General features: G+C 38.3%; 1 protein-coding gene across 8 annotated transcripts in view; it reads right to left on the bottom strand.

Moving 5' to 3' along the window:
• Positions 1-22,949, bottom strand: part of TMEM135 (transmembrane protein 135) — a 300,801-nt gene that overhangs the window by 262,721 nt on the left and 15,131 nt on the right. For 7 of the 8 annotated variants that reach the window (XM_080687258.1, XM_080687259.1, XM_080687261.1 and 4 more), the window contains exons 2-4: positions 18,124-18,251; positions 15,613-15,705; positions 3,246-3,279 (exon numbers count right to left, since the gene is read on the bottom strand). In XM_080687258.1, coding sequence (XP_080543384.1) covers positions 3,246-3,279; positions 15,613-15,705; positions 18,124-18,251 — 255 coding nt within the window. Of the gene's footprint in view, positions 1-3,245; positions 3,280-15,612; positions 15,712-18,123; positions 18,252-22,949 lie in introns of those variants that run through there. The other variant, XM_080687265.1, reaches the window with a different exon arrangement.

The raw sequence follows: 22,949 nt of genomic DNA on the forward strand, positions 1-22,949 counted from the left end.
TCCTCCAAAGTGTGAATGATTAAATTAATATAGCCACACCATTGAACACTAGTCAGCAATAAAGAGGAATGAACTAGTGGTATGTGCAACTTGAATTAATCTGCAGGAAATTATGCTGAGCTAAACAGCTAATCACAAATAGTCTCCACTATATGATTCTATTTATATACCACTCCTGAAATGACTATAGGAATTACAGAATTATGGGAGTAAAGAATAAATGAGAGGTTGCAAGACGTTAACTGGGAAGAGGGTGGTAAGAATAAGGGGAAATTGGATGTAGTTAACAAAGAGCAGCAGGAGGGATCCTTGCAGTGAAAGAACTGTTCTCTCTCTTGGCTACAATAAATATCTAGAAATATCCTGATTTTGATGCTACTATAAGATATCACTACTAAAGGAAACTAGGTAAAGAGTACAAATCTATTATTTCTTAAACCACGGAAGAATCTAGGATTATCCTATATAATAAAGAGGTAATATGCAAATTAACCCTCACGCCCTCACAAGATGGCTGCCTACAACCAGGCCAGCAGAGGGGTAAGTGAGGGACAACCAAATGACTGAACAAGCAGGCTGTGTGGGGCAACTAGGCCGGGGGGTGGGGGAGGGCTGTGAGGGGCAACCAGGCCAGCAGGGGGGGCAGTTGGGGGCGACCAGGACAGAAGGGGGGGGCAGTTAGGGGCGACCAGGCCAGCAGAGGGGGGGAGTTGGAGGCGACCAGGTCGGCGGGGGGGTGCAGTTGGGGGTGACCAGGCCGGCATGGGGGAAAGTTGGGGGCGATTAGGCTGGTGGGGGGGCAACTAGGCCAGCGGGGAGGGGGCAGTTGGGGGCAACCAGGCCGGTGAGGGGGGGCAGTTAGGGGCAAGCAGGCCAGCAGAGGGGGTCAGTTGGAGCAACCAGGCTGGCAGGGGGGGCAGTAAGGGGTGACCAGGACAGCAGGGGGGGCAATTAGGAGGAACCAAGCTAGCAGGGAGAGGGCAGCTGGGGCGATCAGGCCAGCACACAAAGGCAGTGAGAGGTGATCAGGCCAATGGGTGCGGCAGTTAGGGGCAACCAGGCAGGCAGGTGAGCGATTTGGAGCCAGCAGTCCAGGATTGTGAGAGGGATGCCTGGCAGTCAGACATCCCCCAAGGGGTCCCGGTTGGAGAGGGTGCAGGCTGGGCTGAGGGGGACCCCCCTCCCGTGTACAAATTTTGTGGACCGGGCCTCTAGTTTCAAAATAAAAAGTTTAATCTTAAAAAAAAATACAGTATTTTAAGGGCACTTTCTAATGATTATATCAAAGTCAAAGATCTTCCCTTCAGGAATTTACAACCTAAACCAGGCAATACAAAAAAAGTTCTGAACAAGTTCATTTCAGTTACAGACTATGTGATTTTTGCTATGTAAACTTTGTGAAAGTTTACTTAGACTTTAAAGATAAGTGATAAATATATGCAGCATTTGGGTACTAAAGTATCTACCATGTGGTAGTATAGAAAAGCATGTGCACGGCTAAATGAAAAAAAAAACATTAAAGTCAAATCCATTCTAGTATGCAAGCATAATATTTTTTAAGTGTTGCTGTTTTTTAATAAGAAAGGAAAGCAGCACCCAGAATGACTTGCTGCTACTAATACGGTTCCCGCAGCACCTTGTTATTCGTCTTTCAGTCCTTTTCAAATATTATTATTTCTACTTGAGGCCCGATGCATGAAATTCATGCAAGAGTAGGCCTTCCTTCCCCTGGCCACCGGCACCGACTTCCTTCTGGCACCCAGGACCCGGGATTCCCTTGCAGCCTCGGCTTTGTCTGGAAGGTCATCCTAAAGGACGTCCAGTCTAATTAGCATATTATGCTTTTATTATTATAGATTATTATTATAGATTGTGACTTCTCCATTGGACAGCCAACTCCTTAAGTGCAAGGACTGTCTCTTTGTTGCCTATGAGCATATGAACACAGTAACTGACACATGGTAAATTCAGAGCAAAAATTACATAGTCTGTTACTGGAATGAATTGGTAAATATAACTCTGAATTATATTTTCTTGTTACAGAATTCAAGAACTTATCAAGTAAATAAATATTTATCTTTTAGCTAAATTTTCCAATGTTGCCTTTTAATTCTAAACAACTTTAAAAGATTTTAATATAAATACTTATTTAAATCTGAAGCTGACAGTGAAAATTACATAATTTTGATTATATATTTTCCATAAAGGATACAAGACTAGGTAACATTAATTTCACTTCTGTAAACTTAGAAATTTAGAAGCCTAGATAATTATTTTATTACACTAGAGGCTCAGTGCACAAATTCGTGCACCTATGGGGTCCCTCAGCCTGGCCCGCGGGATGGGGCCAAAACCAGCTCTCCGACATCCCCCGAGGGGTTTTGGATTGCAAGAGGACAAAGGCCAGGCCAAGAGACCCCACCAGTGCACAACTGGAGCCAGGAGGGACGCGGGAGGTTGGCCAGCCGGAAAGGGACCGCGGGAGGGCTCCAAGGCATGTCAGGCCTGTTTCACTCAGTCCTGATTGGCCGGACCCCAGCAGCAAACTAACCTACCAGTCAGAGCATCTGCCTCCTGGTGGTCAGTGCATGTCATGTCGACTGGTCGACTGTCTGCCCCCTCATAGTCAGTGCACATCATAGCGACTGGTCGACCAGTCAACTTTCTGCCCCCTGGTGGTCAGTGCACGTCACAGCAAGAAGTTGAGCGGCCTTAGCATATCATTAGCATATTACATTTTGGTTGAATAGACGACTGGACACTTAGCATACTAGGCTTTTATTATATAGGATATGCTGAGTGTTTGAAGATAGAACCAATGCTGTACTGATGTCCAAGAAGAACATACTTCATAAGAGCTCACCCTTACACCATTTTTCCCATAATAAATGGCAACAGAAACATAATATGAAATTTAAATAAAGATGTATAGAGATACACAGATATAGACATAGATCCTATCAAAGATGAAGGTCTACGCTTTTTAAAAATGTCAGAAAGGGCACAGGCCTGTGAATCACTTTCCCCCTAAAATAGGTGAAATCCAGTCATATGTGACAGGAATAAACCAGATGGCATCAAGGCTCTTTTAAACATTTGTATATATCCTTTAAAAATAGAGACAAAAAATATTCTCAAATTTTAGCAGCTTTCCTTTATTTTTATTTTTTAAGGGAACTTAATATTAAAAAAGATTTAAAAGCACATGGAAAACCCTCAAAACCAAAAAAAAAAAAATTACTTACCAAGTTGGCCATATAAATTGTGAGCAGCCCTCTCCTGAAAATAATTTTAAAAAGAGATTAAGAATTAATTTGACTTAATAATCATTTTATCATTTTTGAAAAATATATCAAAATAATTATAAGGAGTTGAGAAAAAGGGGTAGATTATGCTGAACTAAGTTTTCAATATCCCAATAGTTGGATCTAAATAGATTCTACAAGTCATTCTGTTTAATGTTCATTAATTTAAATTCTTTAAAATTTCAATTGCCTAGCAATTAAGTAAGCTTATTGTGGAGATCATTTCACAGTATATAGCAATATCAAATCATTAAATTGTATACCTGAAACTAATACAATGGCTATAGGTCAATTATATCTCAATTTTTAAAATATTGTCTTATTATTATTTATTAATAGGAAGAATACTACAATTTGCTATTAGTCTATATCAGTGATTTTCAACTAGTGTGCTGCAAGAATTTTTAATGCAATACCTGACTATTTAGTAAGGGGCACTGACTTCTTTACCCTTAGACTGTCAAATAAAAATAATGACAATAGCCAACACAACAATAGTCATCTGACGTGAATGAATCAAAATTATACTTTTTTTTTGTCAGATTGATGAAAAATATATGTTTCAGTATGCTGCAGAATTTTAGTAATTAGTTTATGTATACCACAAGATGAAAAAAGTTGTAAATCACTGTTCTACAGTATACTAGAGAATTCTAAATTTAATAAAGAATCCTAATGAATTCATCTTGCCAAAAAGTCAAAGCCAAAACAATTCTAACTTAATGCAAATTTATTCAAAAAAATCAGATCTTCTATTTGTTTCACACAAAATACAATTGTTCATTAGATATGATTACAAATCTTACTAAGTCACCTTGGTTCTACCTTCACTGTTAAGTGACAAGTCAGGTACTAAGTAAACTTTTTAATGCCAAAGGACAAACAAAACTTCAAAAACACTCTACAAAAAAAAATGCATATTTACCAAGTTTACTTAATAAGAATTCAGCTAGAAACTCAAAAATAGGGACAATTTTATGCCTTTAGTTACTTTATCTAACTTATCCTGCATGAGACCATGAATGAAACATATCCTATTCTGTAGGAAATAGGTGTTTTAAGAGTTTAAGGGCAGAGTTCAAATAACAAACTCTGAAACTTAAGTGAGTTTCAATTATAAACATTTTTAGTATTCAAAGAAAAAAAAAACTTTTTTTAAAACAAGTACCAATTGTCCAGGTCTTGATATTAACATTGTCAATGAAATCCTCGTGATGTCAGATCCAGTGTGATAGTTCATTATTTAAAATGGCTTAATAAGATTTTTATTATTACTAAAGCCACATAGAGGCAGTATGATTTCAGTGAATACGTTGAAATGAAGTTAGGAAATCAGGGTTCCAGTTAACTTTAATTCTCCAGTACTCTATGTCATTAAAATAGGGAATAAGACTAGTTTCCTGATTTACATTTTTAAGTATAAAAACTATTTAAAGAAAAAGAACTTTCATGTATCACCAATATGTAAACATCATACTGGACCTACTCTGGTTGAAAGGGCATGCCCACTGGGCCACAACCCCCTCCCAGCCCACCCCAATGTCCCTCTTCAGCAGGTCCTAATGCACCTCAGCAGAACAACTGAATTCTACCGCTCCTCTACAAAGAATTTAAAAATCACTGTTAAGATGACCTGTAGGATCCTGTTTAGCTCTTCTTTTCTATGATTTGTACATATGAATTGAAATTTTTGCTACTAGTCTTTGCCAATCTTACCAACTCCTACCAAAAATTCCTACCAAAAATTCTAAATCAAAGATGTTCTAATAGTATTTATTTTAAATAAATTATATAAAGAAAAATAAGGGTAACATCAATATCCAAGAGTCACACACACGCAGAAAAGTTAAATCCTTCTCTTAAGAGTAGTGATATCTACTCTTACTAAAAGAATTATATACGAATAAGATAATATTCTTCATTATAAAACCAAAATAAAAATATTTCTGTTATATCAGTGGCAGTGCCTGATAATTCATGTCCTCATTAAGTGAACTAATGTCTGATGCTATCTGTAAAAACATTTATTCCACTAATCTAATTCTGTCTCTAATACTCAATCCAGATACAGTTATCAAACACTAGCTTCCATTCATCTGATAGCATAACTGTTCATCTTTACCGGACATATATTATCTTGTTTACCTTTACGTTTTCACAACCTTCAACATTTTCACCTGACATCTAATGGGCACTAAACAAATAGTGTGAAATTACTAAACAAGATGTTACTAGGAACCCAACATTATAAAGAGGAACACATTATAGACACTCTAGAGGCCCAGTGCACGAAATTCATTCATGGGGTGGAGGGTGTCCCTCAGCCCAGCCTGCAGCCTCTCCAATCTGGGACCCCTCGAGGGATGTCCGACTGCCCTATCACAATCCAGGACTGCTGGCTCCCAACTGCTCGCCTGCCTGCCTTCCTGATTGCCCCTAACCGCTTCTGCCTGCCAACCTGATCACCCCCTATCCACTCCCCTGCCAGCCTGATTGATGCCTAACTGCTCCCCTGCAGGCCTGGTCACCCCTAACTGCCCTCCCCTGCAGGCCTGGTCACCCCTAACTGCCCTCCCCAGCAGGCCTGGTCCCCCACAACTGCCCTCCCCTGCAGGCCTGGTCACCCCTCACTGCCCTCCCCTGCAGGCCTGGACCCCCCCTACTGCTCTCCCCTGCAGGCCTGGGTCCCTCCCAACTGCCTTTCCCTGCAGGCCTGGTCGCCCCCAACTTCCCTCCTCTGCCGGCTTGGTCACCCCTAAGTGCCCTCCCCTGCAGGCTTGATCACCCCCAACTGCCCTCCCTTGCAGGCCTGGTCCCTCCCAACTGCCCTCCCCTGCTGGCCATCTTGTGATGGCCATCTTGTGTCCACATGGGGGCAGGATCTTTGACCACATGGGGGCAGCCATCTTGTGTGCTGGAGTGATGGGTCAATCTGCATATTACTCTTTTATTAGATAGTATAGAGGCCTGGTGCACAGGTGGGGGCCAGCTGGTTTGCCCTGAAGGGTGTCCCGGATCAGGGTGGGGGTTCCCTTGGGTCGTGGGGCGGCCTGGACAGGGGCCTGTGGTGGTTTGCAGGCTGGCCACGCCCCCTGGCGACCCAAGCGGAGGACCTGGTATCTGGGGTTTATTTATCTTCTACAATTGAAACTTTGTAGCCTTAAGCAGAGGCCTGGGCCGGCCAGGGCTGCAGAAGCTTGGCTTCCTCCATCGCCGCGGGCAACCCTAGCCTCCTGCTCTTTCCAGCTCCATGGCTGCCACCATTTCTGTTTGGATTTATGTATCTTCTATCATTGAAACTTTGTAGCCTTGAATGGAGGCCTAGGCTGGCAAGGGCAGGCGGAAAGCTTGGCTTCCTCCATTGCTGAGGAAACCCAAGCCTCCCTCCTGCTCTCTGTGGCTGTAGCCATCTTGGTTGAGTTTATTTGCATATTCACTCTTGGTTGGCTTGTGGGCATGGCTTGTGGGCATGGCTTGTGGGTGTAGCGGAGGTACGGTCAATTTGCATATTACTCTTTTATTAGATAGGATATTATAGAAATACTAGAGGCCGAGTGCACAAAATTCATGCACTACAGGAGGGGGGCAGGTCCCTCAGCTCGGCCTGTTCCCTCTCACAGTCCGGGAGCCCTCGGGGAATGTCCAACTGATGGATTAGGCCTGCTCCCCGCTCCCGGCCTAAGCTGTTAGTCGGACATCCTTAGTGCTGCCGCAGAGACAGGAGGGACTCCCGCCACCGCCGCTGTGCTAACCAACCATAAGCCTGGCTTCTAGTTGAGTAGCACTCCCCCTGTGGGAGCACACTAACCACCAGGGTCAGCTCCTGCATTGAGCGTCTGCCCCCTGGTGGTCAGTGTGCATCATAGCAACCGGTCATTCTGCTGTTCAGTCGATTTGCATATTAGTCTTTTATTATATAAGATAATCACAAAAGACAGCATATTAGCAAGCAAAGACTCACTCAAATTATCTTACATTTGCATAAAATTTACCAATTTACAAGATATCAATATTCTGAAATCAGATTTTATCCTCTCAACAGTTCTATAGTGGTATATGATTCTCTAATCACTATGCTGTACATCTGAAACTAATATAATATTGAATGTAAACTGTAATTGAAAAAAAATTTTTGAAAGCAAAGAAAAATAGTCCTCTGAAGTGTAATGCAGATACTATTATCCTCATTGTACCAAAAGCCAAGAATCAGAGAAGTAGTTTCCTTAAAAATATAAATGTTGTAAAAAAGACAAATTGGAATTAGAAGTCAGTTCACCTAACTCAGTGTTTGGCAAACTCATTAGTCAACAGAGCCAAATATCAACAGTACAACGATTGAAATTTCTTTTGAGAGCCAAATTTTTTAAACTTAAACTTCTTCTAACGCCACTTCTTCAAATTAGACTCGCCCAGGCCATGGTATTTTGTGGAAGAGCCACACTCAAGTGGCCAAAGAGCCGCTGTGGCTCGAGAGCCGCAGTTTGCCGACCACTGACCTAACTCATTTTGTGTTCTTTCTAGTGCACTGCTTCTAAAGCAGAAAATCTTTACTAAACTGCCTTTAAGTTCTGCAGTTCTGTATCCTAACAGGCTTCTATGCTTTGAGAATGAATAAAGACTTGACATACTCTTACTATTGGGAAAAAGCAGAGGATGTAGTGTGACTACATTACGTCTTTTCTGGTCTCAAGTTTCAACTTATTGGTCCCAAATAATGAAAATTATCTCCTTTCCAGCTTTATCTAAATTCCAACCAGAGCTTGCAGTCTCAAGAAAGAGAGGACAACATCTGTGAAGGGCATGATGTGCTACATGATATAGCCAGACTCCTTCTGGAAGGTTTCCCTGGTCCAGTGTCTCCAGTCTCCTTTTCAATGTCCGTTTGGTAGGGGTAAAACATCAGAACAGTAATTTGTTTAATCACATCTTTAGAGATGTTCATATCATAAGAAACTAGTAAGTTAAATGAATGCTATTCTATTATTTAACCCTTGACTATATCTAGTCTAAGTATGAAGACAAACAGGTTACTCTCTCCAGCAAATTTTCTCTGGAAACTAAGTTACATATTAAAATGTCACACCAGCAATGATGGGGAAGGGGATGCTGCCAACTAGAACAAAAGATGGTGTAGGCCTAAAGAGGAAGGGCTGGGGCCAAGGACAATAACTTTACATTTCACAGGAGATTCTGATGCACAAATACTCCTATTCTACTGAGAATCACTAGATTAAAAGATTGGTGAACCTCAGTTAGTCAAGTATTTCTTTAAAACACTAATAAGCTTTTTTTTTTTATAAGAGAAAGAGATGAATCTCTTAAATTTGCATGAAATATTTCAATTGGTATGCACATAAAGTGGAAGTGGTACTATCTAAAAAAGTATTAAGAACCACTGCTACAGGAACTATGTATAATCAAAATATCTTTATTCCTGTGAGAAAATATTAAAATAATTAAATTTTCTTAACACCTTAGTATATTAAAAGATATCCTCACATTATGCAGAAATTCCAGGTATTATTACCTTCGAATAACATTCTTGTACCAAATTAAATGAGTAATAATGTTTTGGGATTTTTTTTTAGGGAACTCTAGTATATATACGTATATTACTTTAGCTAACCTTCGCAAACTTCTCCGTTACACTGTGTATAACACATTTCATAACTAAAGTTACCAGGGAGTACAATAGAAATGGTATAAGTTCTAAATTATAAATATTTATATTATATATATACTTATAAAAATATTTATGTGATCTACAAATGAGGAGAAATTAGAGATTAAAGAAAAACATAATGAACCTTCCATATCTAATCTAACATGACAAAGACTTTAAAGATGCAAAAATGAAACTTTAAGCTAGCTAACAATATACTGATTGGAGCTAGAATTGGGAACAGTTTTATATAGCATCAGCCTCTGGTGGTGCTAGAATCCTAACAAACAAAAAAAAAGAAGAAACAGTGGAAGTTCCTAAACACTGTAACGGTTTACTGAAGATTCTATTTAATCATCTCAGTCTTTCAAGATAAAATAGATTTTCATCTGTCAGAATGTTTTAGAAGAGTATAAAATTACTTTCTTATGGCAAATAAGATAGAGAGCAAGAGTAAGTGATCATAATCTAATAAATATATATATATATATATATATATATATATATATATATTAGATAATACGTTAATTTTTTCAGAAGGCTGCAAGGTAAATTAATTTTCTTCCTGTGAAGATAGCATGACATATAGCATGACATGAAACTTGAAGATAGCAAAAATTTATGGACAAAATATATGTTATTCTTTTATACTTATATTTACATTTATATTTATATTTAATCCATTCATTTCACTTTGATCATAATTACTTTAGGAATTTCATAACTACAACCGTGAAGTTTAACAACTAACCCTTGAATAAGCTTAGAATAAATATGCAGTTTTTGATATTTTAATCCATGTCCATTTCTTGAGCACCCTGCGGTTTTAATTTACCTAAACTAGTACTAAAAATCAAAGCAAATTCCAAAGCAATTCCACAAAACAAAATCCATCAGAACAACTTCTTTCTGAACCACAAACAAAGCACTTCCTAGAAAAAGAAAGAGAAGACTAGTTCTTAACAGCCCACCTACAGATAAACTAGATGTTACCAATGCTTCCTGCTGAGTTACTATGATCACAGTTCATTGTGGCAAATTTTTTAAGCAACCCTGGAAACAACTTCAAAGCTTTCTCAGAACCCCACAGTGATGTGATTAAGATTTATGTAAGCTGCCCTCTTACAAAGTGTCAAGAACTAGCTGGCAAAGCACGCTTAATTCTATAAAGAGAGAAAGGGAGACTGGAAAAGATGATGGAGATATATATATATGCGCGATATATATATACACATATGTGTGTGTGTGTGTGTGTGTATGTGTATATATGTATATCTGCCATATGTACGTGTGTATATATGTGTGTATAACCATATTGTATGTTCTTACTTTATTAAATATTTAAAGAAAACAAATTAAATAATTGAGTCCAACATGTATTTTCTCATAGTAATGATTTCACTATTAAATAACAGCTTTAGAGATTTAAAAATTAGGACTATAGCTGCTAATTGGAAAATAATGCTAACCCCCCACATAATATTTCTTACACTCTTTCATATATATTACTAATATTTATTTTAAAAGAGACAGACTGTATACATGTTTCAATTGACAATTAACTCCTTAAATGTTGTTGTTTCCCAACTTCTAAACTCAGACTTGTATTCTGGGCTTTCGTACTGTGATCTTCTCCCATAGCTTCAATGACCACTTATAAGAAAAAAACTCCCCACTTTTATTTTTATAACTACCATGCTTCTCCTGAATCTACACTCACATTTCAAGCTGCCTACTGGCTATCCACACCAACATATCATTGATTTTCCTTGTGAATTAAAGGTATGATTATAAACTTCTTTTCCCTGAAGTAAAAACTATAATATTAATATGCTTCATTTCAGGCACTAGATATAATACTTTTAAAATATAAATAACTTCAACCTTTATAAATTAGTTATAATCTATTAAAGGTATAGATGCTTAATTTATTATAATATTTAAAATTTGTGATAAGTAAAAAATAATTTTTCAAAACAAAAAAAAAAGTCTAAGTTAACTTTTACACAATTCCAGATAAACACAGACCAGGCTTCCTTAAAATAGAGCAAAAAGACTTGTTTTGTTATGTTTAAGGTTAATCCCAAAAACATTTTTAAAACCTGCTTTATAAAAAAAGTCACTAGCTTCTGAACAATACTAAAAAACTAAAATTTAAAACTAGGATTTGTGGTTGATACATACATATCTATACTAATAATCTATACTAATAAAAGGGTAATGTGCTAATTAGACTGGGAGACCTTCCAGATGAAGCCAGGGCTGCAAGGGAAGCCGGAGTACCGGGTGCCTGCAGGTGGCCGGAGGGAAGCTTGGGTCCTGGGTGCGGGAGAGAAGCCAGGGTCCCGGATGCCAGAGGAAAGCCGGAGCCGGCAGCTGGGAGAAGGAAGGCCTACTCTTTTGTTTTGTTTTGTTTTGTTTTGTTTATACCAACAAGCCTTTAATGAAACTGCTACCAGTTCATTCAAGGCTGCCCAGATGATTTCAAAAGCAATGTGGCAGAGTGTCTATTTCCCAGTGATAAATGCATGTTCACTAATGTTTTTTTTTTAATTTTTAAAAATATATATTTTTTTTATTGATTAAGGTATTACATATGTGTCCTTATCACCCCATTGCCCACCCACACCTCCACTCATGCCCTCACCCCCCTGGTGTCTGTGTCCATTGGTTAGGCTTATATGTATGCATGCAAGTCCTTTGGTTTAACTCTCCCCCTTATCCCCTACCTTCCCTCTAAGGTTTGACAGTCTGATCGATGCTTCTCTGTCTCTGGATCTGTTTTTGTTCATCAGTTCATGTTGTTCATTATATTCCATAAATGAGTGAGATCATGTGATATTTATCTTTCTCTGATTGGCTTATTTCACTTAGCACAATGCTCTCTAGTTCCATCCATGCTGTTACAAATGGTAAGAATTTCTTCTTTTTTACCACAGTGTAGTATTCCATTGTGTAGATGTACCACAGCTTTTTAATCCATTCATCTGCTGATGGGCACTTAGGAGGAAGGCCTACTCTTGCACAAATTTCGTGCATCAGTCCTCTAGTACATATACAACCCTCAATGAAAAAACTAAAGAACTATTTCTCGGCATTTATTGCATTACCTAATAAACAGAAGTAAATCAACACAGAGTTCAACTACATAACAATCACATTAAGGTAAGGATATATTTTTCTTCAGCAACAAAGGTACAGTACTTACAGAGAAGCTAGACTTAAATTTTTTATTAGGTTTTTAAAACAGTAAGACCATTCCAATTAATATTTAAAACAGGTCTATAAACCTTTTGTGAATACTTAGTGTCTACGAACAAAACACTAGGGCAGTAGCTTACTTAAAGGAAATAAAAACAGAAAGCTTCTTTTTTTTATAAAGTTCCCTATCAAAAGTAAATAAAAATAATAGAAAATAAATTAGTAACCAAAATCCAAGTATTCACATCACTTCTAAGAAACCTCCTTATGCCTTAAGAAGTTATAGTTTTTGCCCATTCAGTGTGGCTCAGTGGTTGAGCGTGAACCTATAAACCACAAGGTCACGGTTTGATTCCCAGTAAGGAAACATGCCCAGGTTTTGGGCTCAGTCCCTAGAAAGGGGTATGCAGGAGGCAGCCGATCAATGACTCTCTCATCATTGATGTTTCTATCTCTACCACTCTCTCCCTTCTTCTCTGAAATCAATAAAAATATCTATATATGTAAAAGCCTAAGTGACTGTTATGACCGGTTGGACGACCAGCCGGTAGCTATGATGAACACTGACCACCAGGAGTTCAGTGTGCTCCCACAGCCAACCTCTCACAGCCGGCCAACCTCCCACAGTTCCATCCCCCGGCCAGCCAGCCCAATCGTTCCCAGTCGGGACTGGTAGAGTGGCCCCAACCAGCCCCGATCGCCGGCCAGGCCAAGGGACCCCACCTGTGCATGAATTCATGCACCGGGCCTCTAGTGTTTTTTTAAAAAAGAAGCTATAGCTTTTAATATCAATAGCACAATTTTACTTTAGTGTTATATTTAAACAAATGCTGTTCTTCAAAGAAACATTTAATTACTTTAAACTAAAATTATAAAAATAAGACCTATGTATGAGTAAAATATTTTGAGATCATATTTCCAAAACCAATATTCACATTTTTAAATTGATCAAGAACCACCAGAATAACTGTCATTACTCATGAGCAAAAAACAATAAGGATACTTAACACTTAACATAACACTGTGTGTCAAGCACTGTTCTAAGCACTTTTACCTATATTAACTTATTTAATTCTCTGAATAACTATCTGAGTAAATTATCACTATCCATTTTTCAGGTAAGGAATAAGTCATGGAAGTCACACAATAGGTGGCAGAGCCAGCTAAGCTGTACACAGAACAGCTCCAGAATCCACACTCTTAATTACTATTCTGAACTGTCCTCTCAAGTAGGGTAACCTATGTTTCTAGCACTACTGACTTGATTATGATGTGGTAATAGCATCTACCAGTCCTTTGATTTAAAAAATTTTTAGTAATCCAAAAGATTTATGATATAATCAAACAGAGAAGCACAAAAATGTAGATACTATCTATCTATCTATCTATCTATCTATCTATCTGTATAAAAAGAGGTAATATGCAAATTAGGCCAGGACGCCGTAACAGTCACAACCGGTCAGGAGTAGGCTGTGTGCGCAGGTGAGGCCCAGAGTGGAGACAGAGACAGAGACAGGTGGGCCTGCCCAAGCCGCCACACCGGCTTGGGCAGCCCCGGAGTGGACACAAGGGGGCCTACTCTAGCCGCAGTGCACCAGCAGTCCCGCCTCTGCGCATGAGCTGCAGAGGAAACACCTTTTTGGACCGCTCATTGGCTAAGCTCCCGGTACACCACTCACAGTGTTCTTGGTAACTTGGGTAATAAGAATCCAAGAAGGTGATCTAGGGTTTTTCCACCTCGCTCCTGGAGAAAAAAACGAAGGTCCACTGCTGGAGGGGCTAAGAAATGTCATATCCTGCCCTAGCCGGTTTGGCTCAGTGGATGGAGCCTCGGCCTGCGGACCACATGGTTCGGGTTCGAATCTGATCAAGGGCATGTACCTAGGTTGCAGGCTCCTCCCTGGCCAGGGCCCAGGTCAGGGCTCATGCAGAAGGCAACTAATCAAAGTGTCCCTCTCACACTGATGTTTCTCTCTGTCTTTCCCTCTCTCTTCCACACTCTCTAAAAATCAATGGAAAAATATCCTCAGGTGAGGATAAAAAAAAAAAAAGAAATGTCATATCCTATGAAAGAGACATCTTAAAAATGCCTAAAGAAAGTTGTCATTTTTTCATGGTGAAGGGACTGGAGTCCGTGTTGATGAAGACACCTTGGTGGCTGCGGCAGCCGGCAGTGGCAACAGCAGCAGGGTGATGGGGTGGCGCCTTCCCCTGATCAGCTGGTCACCTTCCACAGAGGAGCGGGCCTAAGCCATCAGTAGGACATCCCCTGAGGGCTCCCAGACTGTGAGAGGGGGCAGGCTGGGCTGAGGTCTCCCCCCCTCCCCCCCCGCAGTGCACGAATTTCATGCACCGGGCCTCTAGTTTGTATAAAAATGCATTAAAAATGGTTTTCGGTGGTTTAAGAAAATATTTGGTTACCTAATAAGATCTATCTTATCATTGGATCTTACCAGCAGATGGATGATTACAATAAACATTTTCATAAACTGAAAGATGACCTCATCTTGATTAATACATGACCCCTTAACACATGATCCCATCTTGATTCTCTGGGATAAAGATGGAATCAATGCAGTTGTCAGCAATAATTACTCATGAGATAACAAAAATTATTTTGTACAAAAGCTTTCACTCAGCCAAAACCGGTTTGGCTCAGTGGATAGAGCGTCGGCCTGCGGACTGAAAGGTCCCAGGTTCGATTCCGGTCAAGGGCATGTAACTTGGTTGCGGGCACATCCCCAGTAGGAGGTGTGCAAGAGGCAGCTGATCGATGTGTCTCTCTCATCAATGTTTCTAACTCTCTATCCCTCTTCCTTCCTCTCTGTAAAAAATCAATAAAATATATTTAAAAAAAAAAAAAAAGCTTTCACTCAACTGTTTAGCTGACTTAACAATTACATAACAGTTTGTAGCATTTTATAGAAATCTCATTATTTCACATAGAACATTTTAAGGTTAAATAAAAATGAAAATACTTTTTTAAATAAGAAGGTGCCACAAAAATAACAATTGATTTAACAAAGGTCACTCAATGACCCTGAATCAAATTAAAAATCTAGATGATAATAAAAAAATAACTTGTTAATTTTCTTAGGTGTGATCATGGTATTGTGATTATGAAGAAAATTTTAAATTACAATTTGTGTATGCCATATCTTAGTTAAGCACACCATGGAACTCTCTAATTTTTTAGTAAATAAAGACTAATTGGTATTATTGCTCTATAATGTTAATCTTTATATTTTTAGGCTTAATAAACATAAATAATAACAGTATAAAATTAAATTTTTCATAATATATCTGCAAGACTGAAAAAGATATATGGAAATATTTCTCATACCTGGACTAAAATAAACAATAAGCAACTAGAAAAAAAAATTCTAGTTGACATGGGAGACAGTAAATCTGTTCGATTAAATATGTAGATATGTAAAATTTTACCTGCTTTTTCTTTCAATTAGAATGGCCACATAAGATGCTGGCAAAGCGGCACCAAAGCCAGGACTCCATGAGTAGAATTTTCCAAGTATCCTCCTGAAATTCAAATTTGGAATGTTCATACGAAATTTCTGGTTTGTCATTTCAGTTATTATCTCTATCAAAATGTCCACAGCACCTCTAACTCAACATGTCCAAAGAGAAACTCATGATCTCTCTCTCCTTCCTCATGAACTTGTTCTCTCTCCCTTATTTTCCTAGGTTACTGGCAACAACTACATATCCACGCACAAGTTTCATCAGAAGGATATGCCAGAAGCTAACTTGGAGACATCCTTGGCTTCTCCTTCTCCCTCACCCCATATATTAAAAATCATTTCATATGCAATTAATCTCTCAAATTCCTCTCCAACCTACTGCCCCTAGTCTTAGATAAGACCCTCACCATCTCCCATCAGACGACAATAGCAAACTAACAGATATCTCTCCCTCTAATAATATAGTCAATCATATTCATTTAGCGATTCCTGGATCCAACATCACTCGCTATATGCAAACCCTCTGTGTTCTCAACTTCCTTATCTATCAAATGAGAAAAATATTACCAATCTCATATTGTTATGAGGACTACATGAAATAATTCCTAGCATCATACACAGCTCATAGAAAATACAAAGAAAATGTTAACTGTTATTACAATAATTACTATCATTTTTTACACATAATATTCAACAAATGTCTCTCCCTCTTTGCTTTTATCACCCTTGCTAACTCTCTTACAGCACTTACTAAAAAGTGTTTCCTACTTTAGTTATATGTTCATATAATTTTTCACTTACTAGAATATGTCCCTTGAAAGTAAGACACTGCATAGTGTCTCACACATTATATAAAACCATTAGATGCTTAGATTTTTAAAGAGAAAAAAAAATGGAGATGTTATGAAGACTTTTTTTTTCCTTTCAAAAACAATATGTTCCTGAGATATCCACAAATAAGGCTAAGAATCAAAGATGAAATGATCTTTTGAAATGAAGCTTAGCTTTAAAGAATTAGAAAACCTACTAAGCATATATAACATGGGTATTCCCAAAACGGACATCAGAAACCTTCTGCCTGAGAAAACTGTTAGTAGTCCCCCATCCAATATAAAATCCACAAGGAACTTAAGAAGTTATTGAATGTAAAAACTAAAGGAAAATAACTCAATGATTCAATTGCTGGAGAAATACAGATGTTACCTTATTTTAAGTAGTTTATGTTTCAACAACTTAACCAAACAGGTTCATGGAACCTAAAGAAATATGCTGCAATAGCAATTTATTATTACTGTAATTTTTTTAAAACCTAGTTATCTTATAACTTTATTTTTAGAGTTTTAACAAATGTTAGAAACTTTCCAGAGACCACCTGATAAAGAGTTTCTTACACAGATTTCCAGGTCAATTTAAAGACATGATGTAGTCACAATAGTATAAACCTTATTAATTATTTTATGCATAATCTGAACATCTGTAAATACTAATGTTCTAAGGGAAATATCTCTAAAACACATTTGGAAATATTTTTAATTGCAGCTAAACTTTACCTGCAGAACTTTGAACAACATTAAATTGGATCACACTGCCAAAACCGGTTTGGCTCAGTGGATAGAGCATCAGCCTGCGGACTGAAAGGTCCCAGGTTCGATTCCGGTCAGGGGCATGTAACTTGGTTGCGGGCACATCCCCAGTAGGAGGTGTGCAAGAGGCAACTGATGGATGTTTCTCTCTCATCGATGTTTCTGACTATCTACCCCTCTTCCTTCCTCTCTGTAAAAAATAATCAATAAAATATATTATAAAAAAAAAATTTAAATTGGATCACACTAATATGAGGGCAATATAAAGCTAGTATTTTAAACTTGACAGATTAAAAACACACTAATTTGAGTTTTCAATATTCAGTAGGGGGAAAGATAAAAAGTAAATATTTAATAAATATGTTAGGCATATCACAGGACTAAAAACTGAATTCCAACTACATCTACATTGTTTGAAGCATGTCTCCAAGTAATGTGCATAAGATTGAATCAGGACCAAAAGTTTCATCAGTAGGATATGCCAGAAGTTAACTTACTGTTTTATATTTAAACACGGACAGTTTATAGTCCTTTTGAAGTTATTCACTGCATGTGGACTTAACCTATATCATGGACACTTTGAATTCATCATTTATGAAATTGAAAAGTTAAGAAATCCTCATTAACAACTTGGTAAACACAGTAGCCCTCAGAAAATGTGTGATAAAGTAAAATACTTTTGCTATTTAATTACAGCAATAATTTGAAGTTTATGTTACATCTTTAGAGCAAGAGGCCCACAACTCCTGGTTTTACAAGCTTTCCTTGGGATAAATGTCATTTCACGAAGAGAAAAAAAAAATACAAGCAGTGATCTGCACATTTATATCTGTTCGTTTCCGTTTCAACACAGGAATTTGTATTAACCTCCAGTAGTGATTATGAGTACCAACCTTAAAATGCAAAAGAAGGCCATATACAAGGCCCCATTAGCAGTCAGAAATGAAGCAGATTGCAGGATCTCAGGGAGTAGTCTGTGTAAATAATAGTCTAATTTTCGTTTCCGGAGAATTGCTGCAATCTGAAAAGAGAAAGTTTTTCTTTAATCCAACCAACTTTTCCACTTAAATTAGGTCTTAGATGGAAGCTACTGAATAACAGCATATATTTTTAAATTAAAGTAAAAACTGGTATTTTACTGGCTCCTCTATAAAAATATAATTTCTGGAACAGAAAACACTTTAATTTATTGAAGGAATAATGGGTAAAAAATACACAAAGAAATTATGACATGGGCCATAAAATGAGTAACCACCAAATGTTGAGGTATATACTTATAATGCCTTAAAAAAAAAACAGTTTTAGCCCTGGCCAGTGTTGCTCAGTGGTAGAAAGTCAGCCAGCCCACCTAAGAATCATGGTTCGATTCCTGGTCAAGGGCATGTACCTGGGTTGCAGGTCCACTCCCCAGACGGTCAGGGTGTTTGTGGGAAGAACCAATCGATGTGTCTCTCTCACATCAATGTTTCTCTCTCTCCCCACCCGCCGCCCTTTCACTCTCAATGGAGCCTGTTGCTCAGTGGTTGAGTATCAGCCAATGAACCAGGAAGTTAGGTTTCGATTTCAGTCAGGGTGCCCTGGTTGCAGGACAGTTCCCCTGGGGGCTTGCAGGAGGCAGTTCATCGATGATGCTCTCTCATCATTGATATTTCTCTCTCTCCCTCTCCCTTCCTCCCTCTGAAATCAATAAAAATATATTTTTAAAGTAAAAAAAATAAAAATAAAAATAAATGGAAAAATGTCAAGTAAGGATTAATAAGAAAAAAGTTTTAAACAAAAAATGAAATATAGCCCGGCTGGTGTGGCTCAGTGGTTAAGAATCGACCTATGAACCAAAAGGTCATGGTTCAATTCCCAGTCAGGGCACATGCCCAGGTTGTGGGCTCACTCCCCAGTAGGAGTATGCAGGAGGCAGCCAATCCATGATTCTCTCTCATCATTGGTGTTTCTATCTCTCTCTCCTTCTCTTCCTCTCTCTGAATTCAATAAAAAAAAATTTTTTAAGAAAATTAATATATTTTAAGTGGAAAAATAAAGTGTAATTCAAATTGAAGTTGAATGCTAAAATAAAAATGTGTTACAGATTTTATCAGCCTGGATATTAGAGAAACTCAAGGACAGAAACCAGAGAAATTCATTCAGTTATTCAAACATGATTATTGTGTGACAAAAAAACATACTAGATATAAAAAAAGTATGAAAAGTAAAATAAAATGAATGATTTTTGTTCTACTGAAGGCATAAAAGAAAAAAATGACCTGAAAAATAAATACATATTAAGAATCTAGCATAATGTATGTTGGTATATGCTACAAAACAGAAACAGGCACAAGTTCCTGTACAAAGGATTGCAGAAGTTTCAGAGAAATTCTTTTTTAAAGAATAACTCTTATTTATTTTTTTTAAATATTTTCTTGTTGAAAGTATTACATACATTTCCTTTTTCCCCCCATTGACCTCTTCTAGCCTATCCCCACCCCCTACAGCAGGCCTTCCCCACTATCTGTGTCCATGGGTTATACATATATGCCTACAAGTTCTTTAGTTGATCTCTTCCCTTTCTCCTGCCTTCCCTCTGAGATTTGACAGTCTGTTCCATGCTTCTATGTCTCTGGGTCTATTTTGTTTATCAATTTGTTTTGTTCATTACAATCCACACATGGGTGGGATCATGTGATACATATCTTTCTCTGACTGGCTTATTTCGCTTAGCATAATACTCTCCAGGTCCATCCATGCTGTTGCAAATGGTAAGAGTTCTTTCTTTTTTACAGCTGCGTAGTATTCCATTATGTAGATGTACCACTGTTTTTTAATCCACTCATCTGTTGATGGGCACTCGGGTTGTTTCCAAATCTTAGCTATTGTAAATTGTGCTGCTATGAACATAGGGGTGCATATATTCTTTTGGATTGGTGTTTCTGATTTCTTAGGATATATTCCTAGAAGTGGGATTACTGGGTCAAATGAGAGTACCATTTTCAATTTTTTGAGGAAATTCCATATTGTTTTCCACAGTGGCTGCACTAGTCTGCATTCCCACCAGCAGTGTACTAGGGGTCCCTTTCCTCCACATCCTCGCCAACACTTGTCATTAGTTGATGACAGCCATTCTTACGGTTGTGAGTTATACCTCATTGTCATTTTAATTTGCATCTCTCAGATAATAAGTGACTTTGAGTATTTTTTCATATGGCTCATGGCCTTCTGTATGTCCACTTTGGAGAAACGTCTATTTAAGTCCTTTGTCCATTTTTTAATTGGATTGTTTGTCTTCTGTTTGTTAAGTTGTATGAGTTTACTATATATTTTGGGAGTTAACCCCTTATTGGATGTATCATTGGCAAATATGTTCATCCATGCAGTGGGCTCTCTCTTCATTTTGTTGATGGTTTGTTTTGCTGTGCAGAAGCTTTTTATTTTGATGTAGTCCCATTTGTTTATTTTCTCCTTCATTTCCTTTGCCCTAGGAAATGTATCGGTAGGCATACTGCTATGAGAAATGTCTGAGATTTTGTTGCCTATGGTTTCTTCTAAGATTTTTATGGTTTCACAACTTACATTTAGGTCTTTTATCCATTTTTAGTTTATTCTTGTGTATGGTATAAGTTGGTGGTCTAGTTTCATTTTTTTTGTGCGTACCTGTCCAATTTTCCTAACACCATTTATTGTATGTCTTTACTCCCTTGTATGCTCTTGCCTCCTTTGTCAAATATTAATTGAGCATAATGGCTTGGTTCAAAATTTGGGATTTCTGTTCTGTTCCATTGATCTATATGCCTGTTCTTATTCCAGGACCAGGCTAATTTGAGTATAGTGGCTTTCTAGTATAACTTGATATCTGATATTGTGATTCCTCCAACTTTGTTCTTTCTCAAGATTATTGCAGCTATTCGTGGTCTTTTTTGGTTCCAGATAAATTTTTGGAGTATTTGTTCTAAATCTGTGAAATCTGCCATTTGTATTTTAGTAGGGATTGCGTGAATCTATAGCTTGTTTTGGTAGTATGGACATTTTAATGATGTTGATTCTACCAATCCATGAACATGGTATATTCTTCCACTTGTTTATATCCTCCTCTATATCTTTTTTCAAGGTCCTGTAGTTTTCAGAGTACAGGTCTTTTACCTCCTTGGTTAAGTTTATTCCTACGTATCTTAATTTTTTTGTTGCAATGGTAAGTGGATTTTTTTTTTTTTTTTAGTTTCTTTCTGAGAGTTCATTATCTATAATAATAAAAGCATAATATGCAAATCAACCGAATGACTGAACAGCAGAAAGACCATCCAGACGACCTTCCAGATGACCACACTATGACACACATTGGCGCCAGGACAGCCAAGATGGGTTCAATGCAATTGGTCAGGGGGCCCTGCCATCACCTCATGATTGCCCTTAAGAGGGAGGCTCAGGCCATGCTCTGCAGGGCGATTCATGAGGGCGGGGGGGGGGGGAGGCTCCACAATCAATCGCCCTAAAGAGGGAGGCCCAGACTACCCTGTGCGCGGCAATCGATAACGGAGCCCCAGCCAGGTGGGTGGGGCCTCTCCCTGTGGGGCAATCAATCTTAGGGCCCCACAATCAATCACCCCACAGAGGGAGGCCCAGGCCAGCCAAGAGATCGCACCCCATGCCTGTCACCCACAGAGGGAGGTGACCAGTGGTGGTGGAGGGGGGAGCAGCGCTGCACAGATGGTAAGCAGTGGCCGCAGTGGGGGTGGGGCCAGCTGCCAGCAGCAGGGGAAGGAAAGCCCCAATAGACCCTGATCGCTGGCCAGGCCTAGGGACCCTACCTGAGGGGTCCGGATTGCAAGAGGGCACAGGCCAGGCTGAGGGGGACACCCCCCCCCCCGTGCACGAATTTTGTGCACCAGGCCTCTAGTTGGTGTATAAAAATGCCATGGATTTCTGGGTGTTAATTTTGTATCCTGCTACATTGCTGAATTCATTTATTTAATCTAGTAGTTTTTTGATGGAGTCTTTAGGGTTTTCTATGTACAATATCACATCATCTGCGAACAATGACAGTTTTACTTCCTCCTTTCTAATTTGTATCTCTTTTATTTTTTCTTCTTGTCTGATCGCTATGGCTAGGCTTTCCAGTACTATGTTAAACAAGAGTGGTGAAAGTGGGCATCCCTATCTTGTTCTTAGGAGAAATGGTTTTAGTTTTTGCCCACTGAGTATGATGTTGGCTGTAGGTTTGTCTATATGGCTTTTATTATGTTGAGGTATGATCCCTCTAATCCCACTTTACTGAGAGTAAAAAGGGTGTTGGATTTTGTTGAATGCTTTTTCTGCATCAATTGATATCATCATGTGATTTTTGTCTTGTAATCTGTTTATGTGATCGTATTTACTAGTACTGATTTGCGAATATTGTATCAGCCTTGCATCCCCAGAATAAATCCTACTTGGTCATGGTGTATGATCTTTTTAATGTATTGCTAGGTCCAATTTGCTAATATTTTGTTGAGGACTTTAGCATTTATGTTCATCAAGGATACTGTCCTCACAGAAATATTTTATAAAGATTATCAATCTTTGAGTCTTCATTGACTTATCTTTTAAATTGAGACTGAAAACATATTTGTGTTTAGACATTTTTGTACGTGAAGTTTGAATTTAAAAGAAAGGTTACTAAATTAAAACAAAACAATTTAAAGTTATAGGAAGTGAAAATCTTATCAATCATAATATATGATAAGAAATGGATAGA

Source organism: Plecotus auritus (genome assembly GCF_963455305.1).
Source record: "Plecotus auritus genome assembly, chromosome: 9".
Taxonomy (NCBI): domain Eukaryota; kingdom Metazoa; phylum Chordata; class Mammalia; order Chiroptera; family Vespertilionidae; genus Plecotus; species Plecotus auritus.